Source organism: Anabrus simplex, chromosome 3 (genome assembly GCF_040414725.1).
Source record: "Anabrus simplex isolate iqAnaSimp1 chromosome 3, ASM4041472v1, whole genome shotgun sequence".
NCBI classification, from domain to species: domain Eukaryota; kingdom Metazoa; phylum Arthropoda; class Insecta; order Orthoptera; family Tettigoniidae; genus Anabrus; species Anabrus simplex.
The window spans coordinates 70,124,558-70,137,939 of NC_090267.1; the positions used below are offsets into that span (position 1 = coordinate 70,124,558).

The 13,382-nt window shown below is 38.5% G+C and overlaps 1 protein-coding gene across 2 annotated transcripts in view; it reads right to left on the minus strand.

The window, feature by feature from the left end:
- LOC136867019 (1-acyl-sn-glycerol-3-phosphate acyltransferase alpha) overlaps positions 1-13,382 on the minus strand; it is a 189,190-nt gene that overhangs the window by 11,509 nt on the left and 164,299 nt on the right. For both annotated transcript variants that reach the window (XM_067144114.2, XM_067144113.2), the window contains exon 3: positions 5,885-6,018. In XM_067144114.2, coding sequence (XP_067000215.2) covers positions 5,885-6,018 — 134 coding nt within the window. The remainder of the gene's footprint in view (positions 1-5,884; positions 6,019-13,382) is intronic.

Here is a 13,382-nt window from a genome sequence, read left to right on the forward strand (position 1 = left end):
AGTCAAGTCAAGTCAAGTCAAGTCAAGTCAAGTTAAGTCAAGTCAAGTCAAGTCAAATCAAAATCTCTTTATTTGCAAATGAGGTGTCTACCTCGGTGGCAAATGGTACACTAAAATACATTATTGTCAAGCACTAAATATTAAATTAACAAGAGAAGAACATTTTCCTATAATACAATATTATACAATTTATGCTAACAATTTTTTCTATTAAACACACAGCTCATCCTTAATAAATTTATATTATTTACAAAATTCTACTTGTAATATCTCCTGTACTACTTACAAATATAGTCAACTGATATACAATATGTGGAATTACTTCAAATGATACTATACAACTGGTATAAGATTAAAATTTACATTGCATTTATTTATTTATTTATTTATTTATTTATTTATTTATTTATTTATTTATTTATTTATTTATTTATTTTTTCCCATTCTGGAACCTAAGTAGCATAACGACCTGCTGTGTCTTAACCAGAGCCCCTTTTGCCACTACTTTTCAGAGTTCCTCAAGGGCCTTCACAACTACCATAGCGGTCCCAGGGCCCTCGAAATCCCCACTGTACTTCACCCCTACAGGCAGTTCCCTACTTTGGCTGTCCAGACTCCTTAGACCAGGGGTTGGAATTCATTTATTCACACACATTTTTTATTTACATTAACCTGCACTGGTTGAATGCCTTCTAACATTTTATTTATTTTCTCTGTTGCTGTTTATTCTCTTCTTGAATATCTGTACAGATTTTGGAAAAGGATCAAACACTACCCCTGGTAAACTGTTCCACTCCTTCACGCCCTTCCCAATGAATGAAAATTTACCCCAATCGCTTCTGCTAAAATTCCTTCTAATTTTATATTCGTGGTCAGTCCTGCCGATATGATTATTTTCCAACTGAAGCCTCTCACGGATATCTCCCCATGCTTCTTCTCCTGTAGAGTCTCTATATAATCCTATAAATCTAGTTTTCTCCCTTCTCTTACTTAAAGTTTCCCACCCAAGTTCCTTTAACATTTCTGCTACACTACTCTTTCTCCTGAAATCCCCTGTTACAAATCTTTCTGCTTTCCTCTGCACACTATCTATTTCTTTTATTAGGTATTATATTTCTCAGGTAACTGTTATTCATTCACTGAGTGAGTTGGCCATTTAGTTAGAGATGCACAGCTATGAGCTTGCATTTAGGAGACAGTGGGTTTGAATCCCACTGTCAGCAGTCCTGAAAATGGTTTTCTGTGGTTTCTCAGTTTCACACCAGGCTGGGGCCGTATCTAAATTAAGGCCACGATTACTTCCTTCCCACTCCTAGCCCTTTCCTGTCCCATTGTTGCCATAAGACCTATCTGTGTTGTGTTGACGTAAAACAAATAGTAATTCAACCCAATTCCTTTTTTTCTTGTACTTTTCCCATCACTGCATATAACCAATCTCACAATGTTACATTAAGTAATGGAAAGGAACAAACAAGTTACAAGTGATGAATAAAGGCATGATAGGAAGATAGGAACACATAATAGAAGAAATGATACTGATGAGAAGACATCCTCTCAATTTGAGGATGGCAGTATATGAAAATGTCGAGATTGTCCTTGTCCATTTGTGTTTTTATGTTTGTTTATGTCTTCCTTTATATTGTTCCCTCTCCCTGATGCTCACCTGTCATTGTGCTTGTCCAACCCTTATCCAGGTTGCTCTACAGGGTCAGACATGAAGTGAGATGAAACTTCATAATGAGTTTTTATGACCGGAGGTCCTTCCTGATGTCATCCTCATCATAGGGGTTAATTAGATGGAATGAATGACATGATGTATGATAGTAGGAAGAGAGGGTGAAAGATGGTGCCGGCACATAGCGTAGTCCTGTCGAATAGCACCAAGGGGTCTGCCCAATCCTTAATGTCCCCATACAACAGATATATCAACATCATCATATGCCCTTGCTCCTTATGAACACTGTGGAGAAGTTTGGATTGAATCCAGGCTTTTTGCATGCAATCTTGTGATTAGAAATTGTATACCACAAAAATTATATACTACCACCTCTCCTCCCCTGCCAGCCAACATTCTGATGGTGAATTTTTTTTTTACCAATACCACTCGAACCAGCTAACCATGGTATTAGACCATATACAGTAGACTTGATACCTTAACGATTACAGCCACCTATTGTGTGTTTCTCTCTCATTTCTGTTTTTCTACATTCCATAAACTGGGAAAACATTGAATATTGTTCCAGATTATATTTAGGTTTATGCATGCTACCTGTTATAGATGGAGGTATATTTCATGTGGGTAGATTTTGTATGATATTTCAAACTATGTTGGTACTATTGTGAAATATTATGGCAGTAAACTTCTGAAAGTTACAGAAGATGAATGTGGGGTCAACATGTGACTTAAGTTTTCTTTAACAAAGCATTGAAATTTTACTGGGCTAATGTAAACTGTGAAGGAACTGTTGGTAAAGAAGATATCGTGAGATCACTGAGTGTTCTAAGTATTGATGGAAGAGAGATTCTAATTTTTATTAAGAAGGAGCTCATCTGCACTTGATGTATTTGGGAGTAACTATGGCTGTCAGGAAGGGAGAAAGGAGTGAGGGAAGGTGCACAAAATCTCATGTGTTATTTGCAAGCAGTTGTGTGTGTAGGTTTTGTTTCAATTTCGCTTCCTACTAACTAACTTTATGGCTTTTGAAGATACCAAAGTGCCAAAAGTTGTTGTCCCACAGGTGATCTTTTACATACCACTAAATCGGTGGTTCTAAACTTGTGTAAGGGGGTGAGAGATTTAGAACATGGGTACTCCCAATTATGGAGAAGAATAAAGGAAAATATCAGTCAAAATCAGTTCTTGTTTAGTAGTGGTCTTGCTACTAAGGACGTGCTGGTGTCTGTCTAAGTTTTAGTTCAAAAATGTCTTGACCAACAATAAACCCTCTTTGCTTGCCTCATTGATAATGAAAAACTTTTGATAACATTAAGCATAATATCCTTACACATCAGCTGAAACATATTGGGCTTGACAGTAAGGATGTTAACATCATAAAGAAGCTGTACTGGAACCAAGCGGCTTACATCGAAATTGGTGACCATGTTACTGAAGAGATCAAGATACAAAAAGGTGTGAGACAATGTTCTATTTTCCTTTTTAACTTACAGCCCACTTTGAAGCTATTTTTCTAATTACTGATGAAGTTGATAAAGGGATCAAAATCAACGGAGACAAATAAACACCATCCGCTATGTAGATGACACTGTGATCCTTGCCGACAATTTATAAGACCTTCAATTCCCTCAGATCAGCAAAGTAAGCAAGGAGTTTGGCCTTAAAATAAACATCCAAGAGACAAAATTTGTGATAATCAGCAAACAGAAAATCACTGATATTGTTAGCACGCTGAACAAAAAACACCTTTGCAAAGTTTGGGCTGGGAAGACTTGGGAGAAAGGAGACGAGCTGCTCGGCTAAGTGGTATGTCAGATCAAAAATTAGAAATATGGCTTTTCAGGTGTTTGCTCTATTAACCAGCATTGTATGTTCTGAGCTGTCAGTGGAGAGATGGTGTGGGAGGACATCAGTAGACAAATAAGTTTGAGTGGTGTCTTTAAAAGTAGGAAAGATCACAATATGAAGATAAAGTTGGAATTCAAGAGGACAAATTGGGGCAAATATTCATTTATAGGAAGGGGAGTTAGGGATTGGAATAACTTACCAAAGGAAATGTTCAATAACTTTCCAATTTCTTTGCGATCATTTAAGAAAAGGCTAGGAAAACAACAGATACGGAATCTGCCACCTGGGTGACTGCCCTAAATGCAGATCAGTAGTGATTGATTGATTGATTGATTGATTGATTGATTGATTGATTGATTGATTGATTGATTGATTGATTGATTGAAAAAAAGGCTGCCACATTTCAAGTACCTGGGATGCTGACTGATGCAAGAATTGGGTCTGGGTCAGCATTGCAAGAAGAGTGTGTGTGTTCTTTTCCTTTTTCACAATTTGCTTTACATCGTACTGATGGATAGATCTTTTGGTGATTATGGGATAGGAAAGGGCTAGGAGTTACTGTTGGCTACTGAGTGTATGCTTTGAAGCAGCGTATCAATTTAACTGTCCAAGTGAATCGAATCACAGCAAGTGCAAGCTCATGGCACGAGTCAGTTGAATCGCAGCAGACAGTGCTGAGCGGCGCACTCACGAGTCGGTGAGACACAACACACACACAGAACACTTGACATTGGTGGGGAGCCAGACTTCTCCTATGAGCAAGATATAAAGAGCCTTGGCTCACTGAAAGAAATGTACGAACTCTCGCTCTCAGCTCATTTGAAAATAATACTCCCACTTGCATGTCCACGAACAGGGTGTTTAAAAAATAGTTGGATTTATTTGTACTGTTATAAAAGTAATTAAATTATAATTCCAAAATAGATAGTAAGTATATGGGCTAATTATAGGATCTTCTATTTATTAATTTAATGAATCTTTGTATTATAACTTAGTTGATATTCAACAATTGATTAAACTCAACTCTCTAGCCTACACTATGACTATGAGTCATGATCATAACCACTCAGAAATATCTATTTTATATTGGGACTAACTGCTCAGCATTCTCTTAAATCATATATCACATCATTACACAAGACTTCAATAATCGAATCACGAGATCGCCAGTTGCGCATGGACAGATATTTTTATATCTAATTCTGTGTACTTATATCATGTAGTTGCCACTGTAGGAGAAAGGCTTTGTGACATCAAAAGTTGATATAAAGAAGTGGCTGCAGGAGAAGCCTGAATCTGATGGTTGGATGACATGCATAAGAAAGCAGTTCATAGACTGATAACCAGATGGGAGCAGCGAGCACTGAATGTTGTTGCTGCTAACTACCAATTAGGGTTTCCAGGTTTTAGAAATGATAATAAGGGACAGGTTTTGTTGACACAATATAACAATATTTTTTCAAGAAAACACTGAAATAATTTACTATACTATGTATAATTACATTTTAAGCACAAACATTATTACAGTATTTTGCTGTTTCATTTTCTACATAAAGAGTTTAAAACCCGTATTTTTCTTCACTTTTAGCCTTTTTCAATAATTTGTAATATCTGAAGCCATCCCTTTTCAGTTTTGACTCAGTAAATTTATAACTGTTAGGTTCTTCAATCTACCAAAACTAATTTTGATTAATAAGTTTATAAACTGTCAGAAAAAAAAAAAACATCCTCGCCATAAGACCTATCTGTCTCAGTGTGACATGAAGCAAGCTGTATAAAACAAAAAAACAGGAAGTGAATTGACAAGGTAGATTTAACCAGAATATTATTTTAAATAGTTTTTAATGAGTTCAGTAAAATGAAGCAAATATCCCATCACTACGAGGAGTGGTAAGGAAGCCTTAATTAAGGTACAGCTCCAGCATTTGCCTGGTGTGAAAATGGGAAACCATGGAAAACCATCTTGAGGGCTGCTGACAGTTGGTTTTGAACCCAATATCTCCTGAATGCAAGCTGATAGCTACGTGACCCAAACAGCTCAGCCACTTGCTCAGTCAAAGAAGTGTGTTTCTGAAACTAAAATGCATTGTGTGCAACTCTGATGTGAAGTTTTAAACTCATTGGTGTATTGTGGAGTATTACGTGTTATTGATCTTGCTTTACAGTGTCAAAAGATTGACACTAAAGGCTTCATCAATGAACCGACTGCAGGCTTTCAAAATGTGGATGTACTGCAAGATGTTGAAGATCCTGTAAATTAATTTGGAATTTCATCATGTGTTGACTGACTGAACAGACCAGTTTCTTGTTTTTATTTGTAATGAACTATTTTCATCTTATTTTTAGTATAGAAGAGCTCACCAAGGATGTCCAACATGGACTGATGATTGGCGACGATGACGCCTCCTCTCTCCTCCGCCAGGTGTTCACCTCCTCGAAGTTCATATTTGATGCCCACCAGCCACGACACGTGCCTCAGTAATTTGGACACATAGCTGAAACATGAACACTTCCAAGTTTAGGTTAGGCTCTCTGACAAGTTTATAATTTGCAAGCTCATTTCGTAAATTACTCTAAAAATGTTCTCATAAAAAAGAAAAAGATGAAACTTGTAAAAGAACAATGTAATTGCAGTGATACTTGAAATGCAAGTAACAGAAGGAAAAATGCAGTATACAAATATTTTAAAGTTTGTTACAAAGAATCAGTATCTATCTATCTATCTTTCTATCTATCCTGCCCTCATTAAGGCTAGGTGGCCTTCTTTTACATATAACAAGGTTGATAGACTAGTTATTAGTGAATTTTTATATATATCTTGGCTAATAAATGAGATTTCTCTCTGTCCTTCCAAATTGTAGAAATCGTTCAGTATGATACACACAATTCCTTTGCAATGCTGACATTTGTTTCCTCATTTTCTATTCACCATATTATGTGTGACTTTTCTTCAATATTAAACACTTTCCTTTTCTTTTGCGACATCTTCGCAGCAATGCTTGCCTTGATTAATTAACAGACAGACTGATTTTAAATCTATAATCTACTGAATACAAGCTTTACATTGCTGGCAGCAATCCCCAAATGCATAACAAACAAAAGTCAACATTGGATGTTCTCTGAAAATGTGATAAAAATATGCTGTTTTATACAGTGAGTAGTCATTAGCAAAGTCGTATTTTTTAAATACGGTGTTTATATAGGATATAGACAGGACCGTTAGATTTCAATCATTATATCCAGTACATTGTTAGAAGCGATGTCATAATAAATGGTTTTGACTGTATATACATTATTAGCCATTTAAATTAAAACACCCCAGGAGGATGCACCTTGATGGACCCTACACTGGGAGAATGTGCAAAGCGGTGTAGGACAGTTGTTCAGTGCCATCAGTGGTGAAAGAATCACATTGTTGATTCTGTTACTTATGTGAATACCTTACTAGGGCTGGCAGCAGTAGAGTAAAAATCCATTAATTCCCCCAAGGGACAGTGGTCTAAATGCGTAATTGCTGTTTTTTTAACAATTGGCTTTACATTACACCAACACAGATAAATCTTCCTATGGAAATGGTGGGATAGGAAAGAGCTAGGAGTGGGAAGGAAGCTGATCCACAGAAGAAAAATGTCCCCACCCTAAACGAAACCCTTGGGGCAGTAAATCTGCTTTGAAACTACATTAGTGTTGTTCCTAGCAGTGTATAAAACAGCATATTTTTATCACATTTTCAAAGAACATCCAATGTTGACTTTTGTTTGTTATGCATTTGGGGATTGCTGCCAGCAATGTTGTTCAACCAAGTGGCATGGCACGCGCTCCAATGGTGACACTGATAATTGGTATATAAGTGGAGATTGGAGAGCCACTGAGAGGTAGTGGCTTTTTTTTTTTTTTTTAAACAATTGGCTTTACATTGCACCAACACAGATAAATCTTCCTATGGCGATGGTGGGATAGGAAAGAGCTAGGAGTGGGAAGGAAGCCGATCCACAGAAGAAAATGTCCCCACCCTAAACGAAACCCTCGGGGCAGTAAATCTGCTTTGAAACTACATTAGTGTTGTTCCTAGCAGTGTATCAATTGATGCTACTAGTTACTTGAACTGCATAGAAAATATAATTCATAACAGCAGCACACAGCAAACAATATTTTTCATTAAGAATGAGATAGGTAGTATTTTTGTTTTCACTGTAATTATTTAATAATAATTTCCCATCTATACTGCTGTCCCACTTATTACGCATTTAGACCACTGTCCCTTGGGGGAATTACTGGATTTTTACTGTACTGCGGCCAGCCCTAGTAAGGTATTCACATAAGTAACAGAATCAACAGTGTGATTCTTTCACCACTGATGGCACAGTATACATGAAGTCAAGTTTAACAGAACTACAGTAATGATTGTTTTCTGCATACACAACTCACAGACCCACATGCATTTCCCACTTGTGCAAGACAACGAAGTGACTTTTTAGGAATACTTACACAAGAACTCGCACACAACTACTTTGCAGGCATTTTCACTTTTTATAGCCCCGATATTCACAGGAATTTTTGTTCCACTCACGAGATGCGAAAACTTTGAAAGAGAAATAATAATGAAAACAAACCCCATAGCACTACAGCCCTAATGGGCCTTAGCCTTCCGAGCGACTGCTGCTCAGCCCAAAGGTCTGCAGATTATGAGGTAACGCTTGGTCAGTGCGACGAATCCTCTCGGCCGTTACTCTTGGTTTTCTAGACCGGGGTCGCCATCTCACCGTCACATAGCTCTTCGGTAATCTCATAGGCTGAGTGTACCTCGAACTTATCCCTCAGGTCCAGGTAAAAATCCCTGACCTGGCCGGGAATTGAACCCGAGGCCTCCGGGTGAGAGTCAGGAAATATACCTCTAGACCCCGGGGCCGGCAATAATAATAATAATAATAATAATAATAATAATAATAATAATAATAATAATAATAATAATAATAATAATAATAATAATAATGAAAAATGAAATGGTGTGTGGGTTTTAGTGCTGGGAGATTCCAGGATGGGTTCGGCTCACCAGGTGCAAGTCTTTTGATTTGACACCCGTAGGCGACCTGCGTGTCGTGATGAGGATGAAATGATGATGAAGACAACACATACACACAGCCATCATGCCAGGGAAAGTAACCAATGATGGTTAAAATTCCCGACCCTGCCGGGAATTGAACCCGGGACCCCTGTGACCAACGGCCAGCACGCTAACCATTTAGCCATGGAGCCGGAAATAATAATAATAATAATAATAATAATAATAATAATAATAATAATAATAATAATAATAATAATAAGAAGAAGAAGAAGAAGAAGAAGAAGAATAGTTTTGTGTCCCACTACGTACTTTTACACTTTTCGGAGACACCGGGGTGTCAGAATTTTGTTCTGTGGGAATAAATGTACCGACACTAGGCTAGCGTATTTGAACACCTTTTTCTTTATATAAACATTTCGGTTTTCGGCCTTAAAGACCATTTAGCCAGCTACAATTTTGTATGGTTCTGATTATTGATTAATAGATTATGAATTGACTTGATGAATTGAACTTATACATTTAAGACAAACACAAACACCCAGCCCCCGAGCCGGATAAATTAACCAGACGAAATTAAAATCCCCGATCCGGCCGGGACCCCAGTGGCCAAAGACCCGCAGGTAAAGTCAATTGTAAAAAAATGAATAATATAGCCTATTAGGGAAGACTTGCACGTAGAAGTTCTCCATACTTCACATGATTCCTATAAGACTATAAAAGTAACTAGAGATCTAGAATACACACTGTGGGGACAAATAAATTAAACTGTTACAAAAGCAACATTCCCATAACTCAGTTCAAAGCGAGTCGTGGGTGGGTAATGAGGTTGTGTTCGCGCGGTACCGGCATTGTTGCGTATTTCATTGACGTACGCGAACATTTCTTCGAAAATTTTCAGACACTTCCCTGTTTCCGGACATAGTGTACAGTATAAACGCGTGTCTAGAGTAGTTGTGTTGTTCAGCGAAGACAATTACTTTTAGCTTGAAGGCCGCAGAATAGTTTCTATTATTATCCATAAATACAAATACATGCTTCACATGTTAAGGTGTTGCTATGTAAATTACTATTAGTATGTCCCTAGGGTTCGGATTGATAGCCTAATTAGTCGGGTAAAGCGTCGATTTTTCAGAACTTCGGTACAAATCTTCGGTGTTCACAATCACTTATTGACAAATTGTAGCCTACTTCCTTATAGTGTCAGTTACTTTTTTAGCCTGTCTACGTGTGAACGAAGCGATACCAGAATCTTTTAAAATTTGGTCGACGCGTTCACTCGCTACAGCATGGCGCTTCCAAACGTATTGACTGCCGGTAATCGAGTAATCGAAGCAGGGAGAGGTTGCATCATCCCGCTAAATTTATTGTTGCAGCACTTAGCTGAAGCCTTGTGTTATCGAGCGAGTTGGCCGCGCGGTTAGGGTCGCGTAGCTGTCAACTTGCATTCGGGAGATGGTGGATTCGAACCCTACCGTCGGCAGCCCTGAAAATGGTTTTCCGTACTTTTCCCCCTTTTCACAGCAGGCAAATGCCGGGGTTGTACCTTAATCAAGGCCACGGATGCTACCATCCCAATTCCATCACTTCCCCATCCCTGCGTCGCTGAAAACCTTCGATGTGTTGGAGACGTTAAAAATATATATTTAAAAACCAGCCTCTGATACACGCCAACTCTCCGTGCATGCCGCTGAGTTAGACGCTGTCATGTCCTAATAAAATGAAACATACAAGCATGGGCGCCCCCAGGAGGGGGGGGGGGGGGGAGCTTGCCTCACCCTCTGGAATTCTAAAAAAGTTGATGTTCAATTGTTTAATATCATACGAGTTTATTTCATAAACTGAACTTACTGACAGTCATCTAGCATCTGTTATGGCCGGAAATTTCTGTAAACAGTTTAATGATGCTGACGTTATATTGGTTTTTATATTCAAGAAAATTGTTAACGTGCCCCTCCCCGCCCCCCTTCCCCCCTGGAAAAGATCATGCGGGCGCCCATACATACAAATATAGTAAAGAACTAGCTGTACCACCCGGCGTTACCCGGGTAGCTTTTGAATATTTACCTTTAGTATTTGTATTACCAGTTAGTTAAGTGTGAAGTGAATGATTATTGAATTATATTTGAGATGTTGATTTTACGACCTATTATGTAGTTTTAGAGTTATTTAGATGTATCTGATTTAAAGTTTTAGATTATTTAATTTTCTAGTAAACTTTGTCCTTGTGGAAGCTGGAATTGACTGGGAAGTATTTGATAGTATTTGATTCCTTCAAAAAAAAAAAAAAAAAGTAATAATTAGGCCTATATGCATTTACCCGTCGCACTATACATATGACGTACACGATTTCAGCTGTCATTGAGACTGTCCCAATCAGCTTAGTGACCCCCAAAGCAGTGGATTCAACACTAATCTCGGTCATTTTATACTGTATACTTTAAGCCCTTCTCAGCTCCTGTCTCAATGGACTTAAACGGTATCAAGAGCGTTACAGTTCGTATCAGAGACACATGAACAATGGACTTCGACAGTAATATTGGTTATTTTCCATTATTTTTGCACGCCAGCCCCTCTCATTCCCCATGCCCAGCGGAGGCTCTGATTATTCATCTCCATAGTATTTTTTTCTAAGGTGGTGAGTCATATGTGTGCCACGTTTCGTTGAGAGCAGTTTTGGAACATACCAACATACAGTACTTGCATAATATTCGTCATATTTACATTCATTTTCACCCCTTCTCAACCTCCATACTGACAGCGGCTGAAGTATGACTTAACCATCCAGAGTGTCACAGTTCAACTCTGTGACCTCGTAAAGAATGTGTTCGACATTAATATCAGTCAAATTCGTTTATTTTTATATTTCACCATCTCCCATAGGAGTGGCAGGGGTGTTTTACCCCACCGGTATTTTTTTCAGATAGTAAGTCATACGTGTAGCAATTTTATATGAGGGCTATGCTGGATGAAAAACACATACATCCGTAATTTCGGTCATTTTGAACATTTTCCTTTCCACCCCTTCTAATATCCATGCCGATAGGGACTGAACAACGACATACGAAGTGTCATTATTCACCTCAGCGACCTCGAAAACTATGGAATGTACATGAATATTTATTGTTATCTATTATTTATTATATTTCACCCGTTTTCTGTGTTTTTTATAATTCACTCTCGCCCCTAGGGGTGCTGGGTGTATCTGACCCCCACAGTAATGTTTTCTGTATTGTAAGTCATGTGTATACCAACTTTGGTTGAGAGGAATGCTAGAACATACACACATCATCTTTAAAATGTGTCCCTTTAGACATTTTCCTTTCTTTACCACTTCTCACCCCCCTGCCGATTAGGACTGAACTGTACCTTATACGGCATCCAGAGTGTCACAGTTCATCTCAGCGATCCCGAAAACTATGGAATAGACACATATATTGGTCGTTTTCGGTTAATGTTTACATTTCACTTCTACTTTAGCGGCTAGGGGTCTCTTACCCCAAAGGTATTTTTTTCCAGACAGTAGGTCAAATTTTCGTTGAGAGTTATGCTGGAATATACACATATACGTCCATTATCTCGGTCATTTTGAAAATTTTGTTTTTCACTTCTTCTCAACGCTATGCGAAAGAAGGCAGAACTTGGACTTCTAAAGAATCCGGAGCGTTATTATTCATCTCAGCGACTCCGAAAAGAATGGATTCGACACTGTTTTCGATTATTTCTACACCTCACCCCCTCGTATTATCTGCACACTTTATCTTGGTGCATTTACACCCTAGTGCTGAATCGGTCGACCTCGGCGATCTTCGAGATTCGTACTGGCAACCTTTGAAACACAAACTAGGAATCGCATAAGCATCGTTGTGCGACATCTGGCGTACGCTTTACGTACTAGTACTGTTGTTGTTTACACAACAAAGCCAAAGTATAGAATTCATGCTAGGAACAAGATTCGCATCGAGAAATGTTTTATAATGTTATATAATGTGTATGTGACATAGTTGTTGGCTTAAGATGATAACGGGTTAGAAATTTCATATCGATCGATCATATTCTCGATTCAATTCAGATTTCATTTTCATTCAGTTGGCAGCACTATCGATACCGGGACAGCTCCCTCCTTACTCCTCACCCCCGTAGACAAATGCACCAAGATAAAGTGTGCGGATAATAGGTGTGCTAGGATTGTCATACATCCACGCACTTTGTCTCCTGAAGTCATAAGTGACATAAAGTGTGTTTGAAATCGCTCCCGTAGTCCCGAAAAGTATGGATTCAGCACTAATATCTGTCGTTTTTAGTCATAATTGTATTTCGTCCGTTTATCTAAGGCTGCCAGGAGTGTCTTTCCCCCACGCAGTATTTTTTTTTTTTTTTTCAGATAGTAGGTAATATTTGTACCAAGTTCAGCTGACAGTTATATTGGAACGTACACCCAAACATCCTTAATCTCGGTCATTTGGATATTTTCTTTTCTTCATTCGTCACCCGCCTTCCAATTGGGGATCAGCTTGGACTTAAACTACAACCGGAGTGTCACTATTCATTTCAGCGACCCCGAAAACTTTGGATGTGACCCTACTTTCGATTATTTTTATATCTTACCCTGTCCAACGCCTGCTCCTGGGGGTGCTAATTTGTCATAATCCATCGCAGTTTATCTCCTGATAGTAAGTCATAGTGTTAGTCCGGCCCCGCGGTGTAGTGGGCAACGCGTCCGCCTGTCATCCGGCGACACCGGGTTCGATTCCCGACAGGTCAGGGGTTTTAAATTGTAAATTATTAATATCCCTG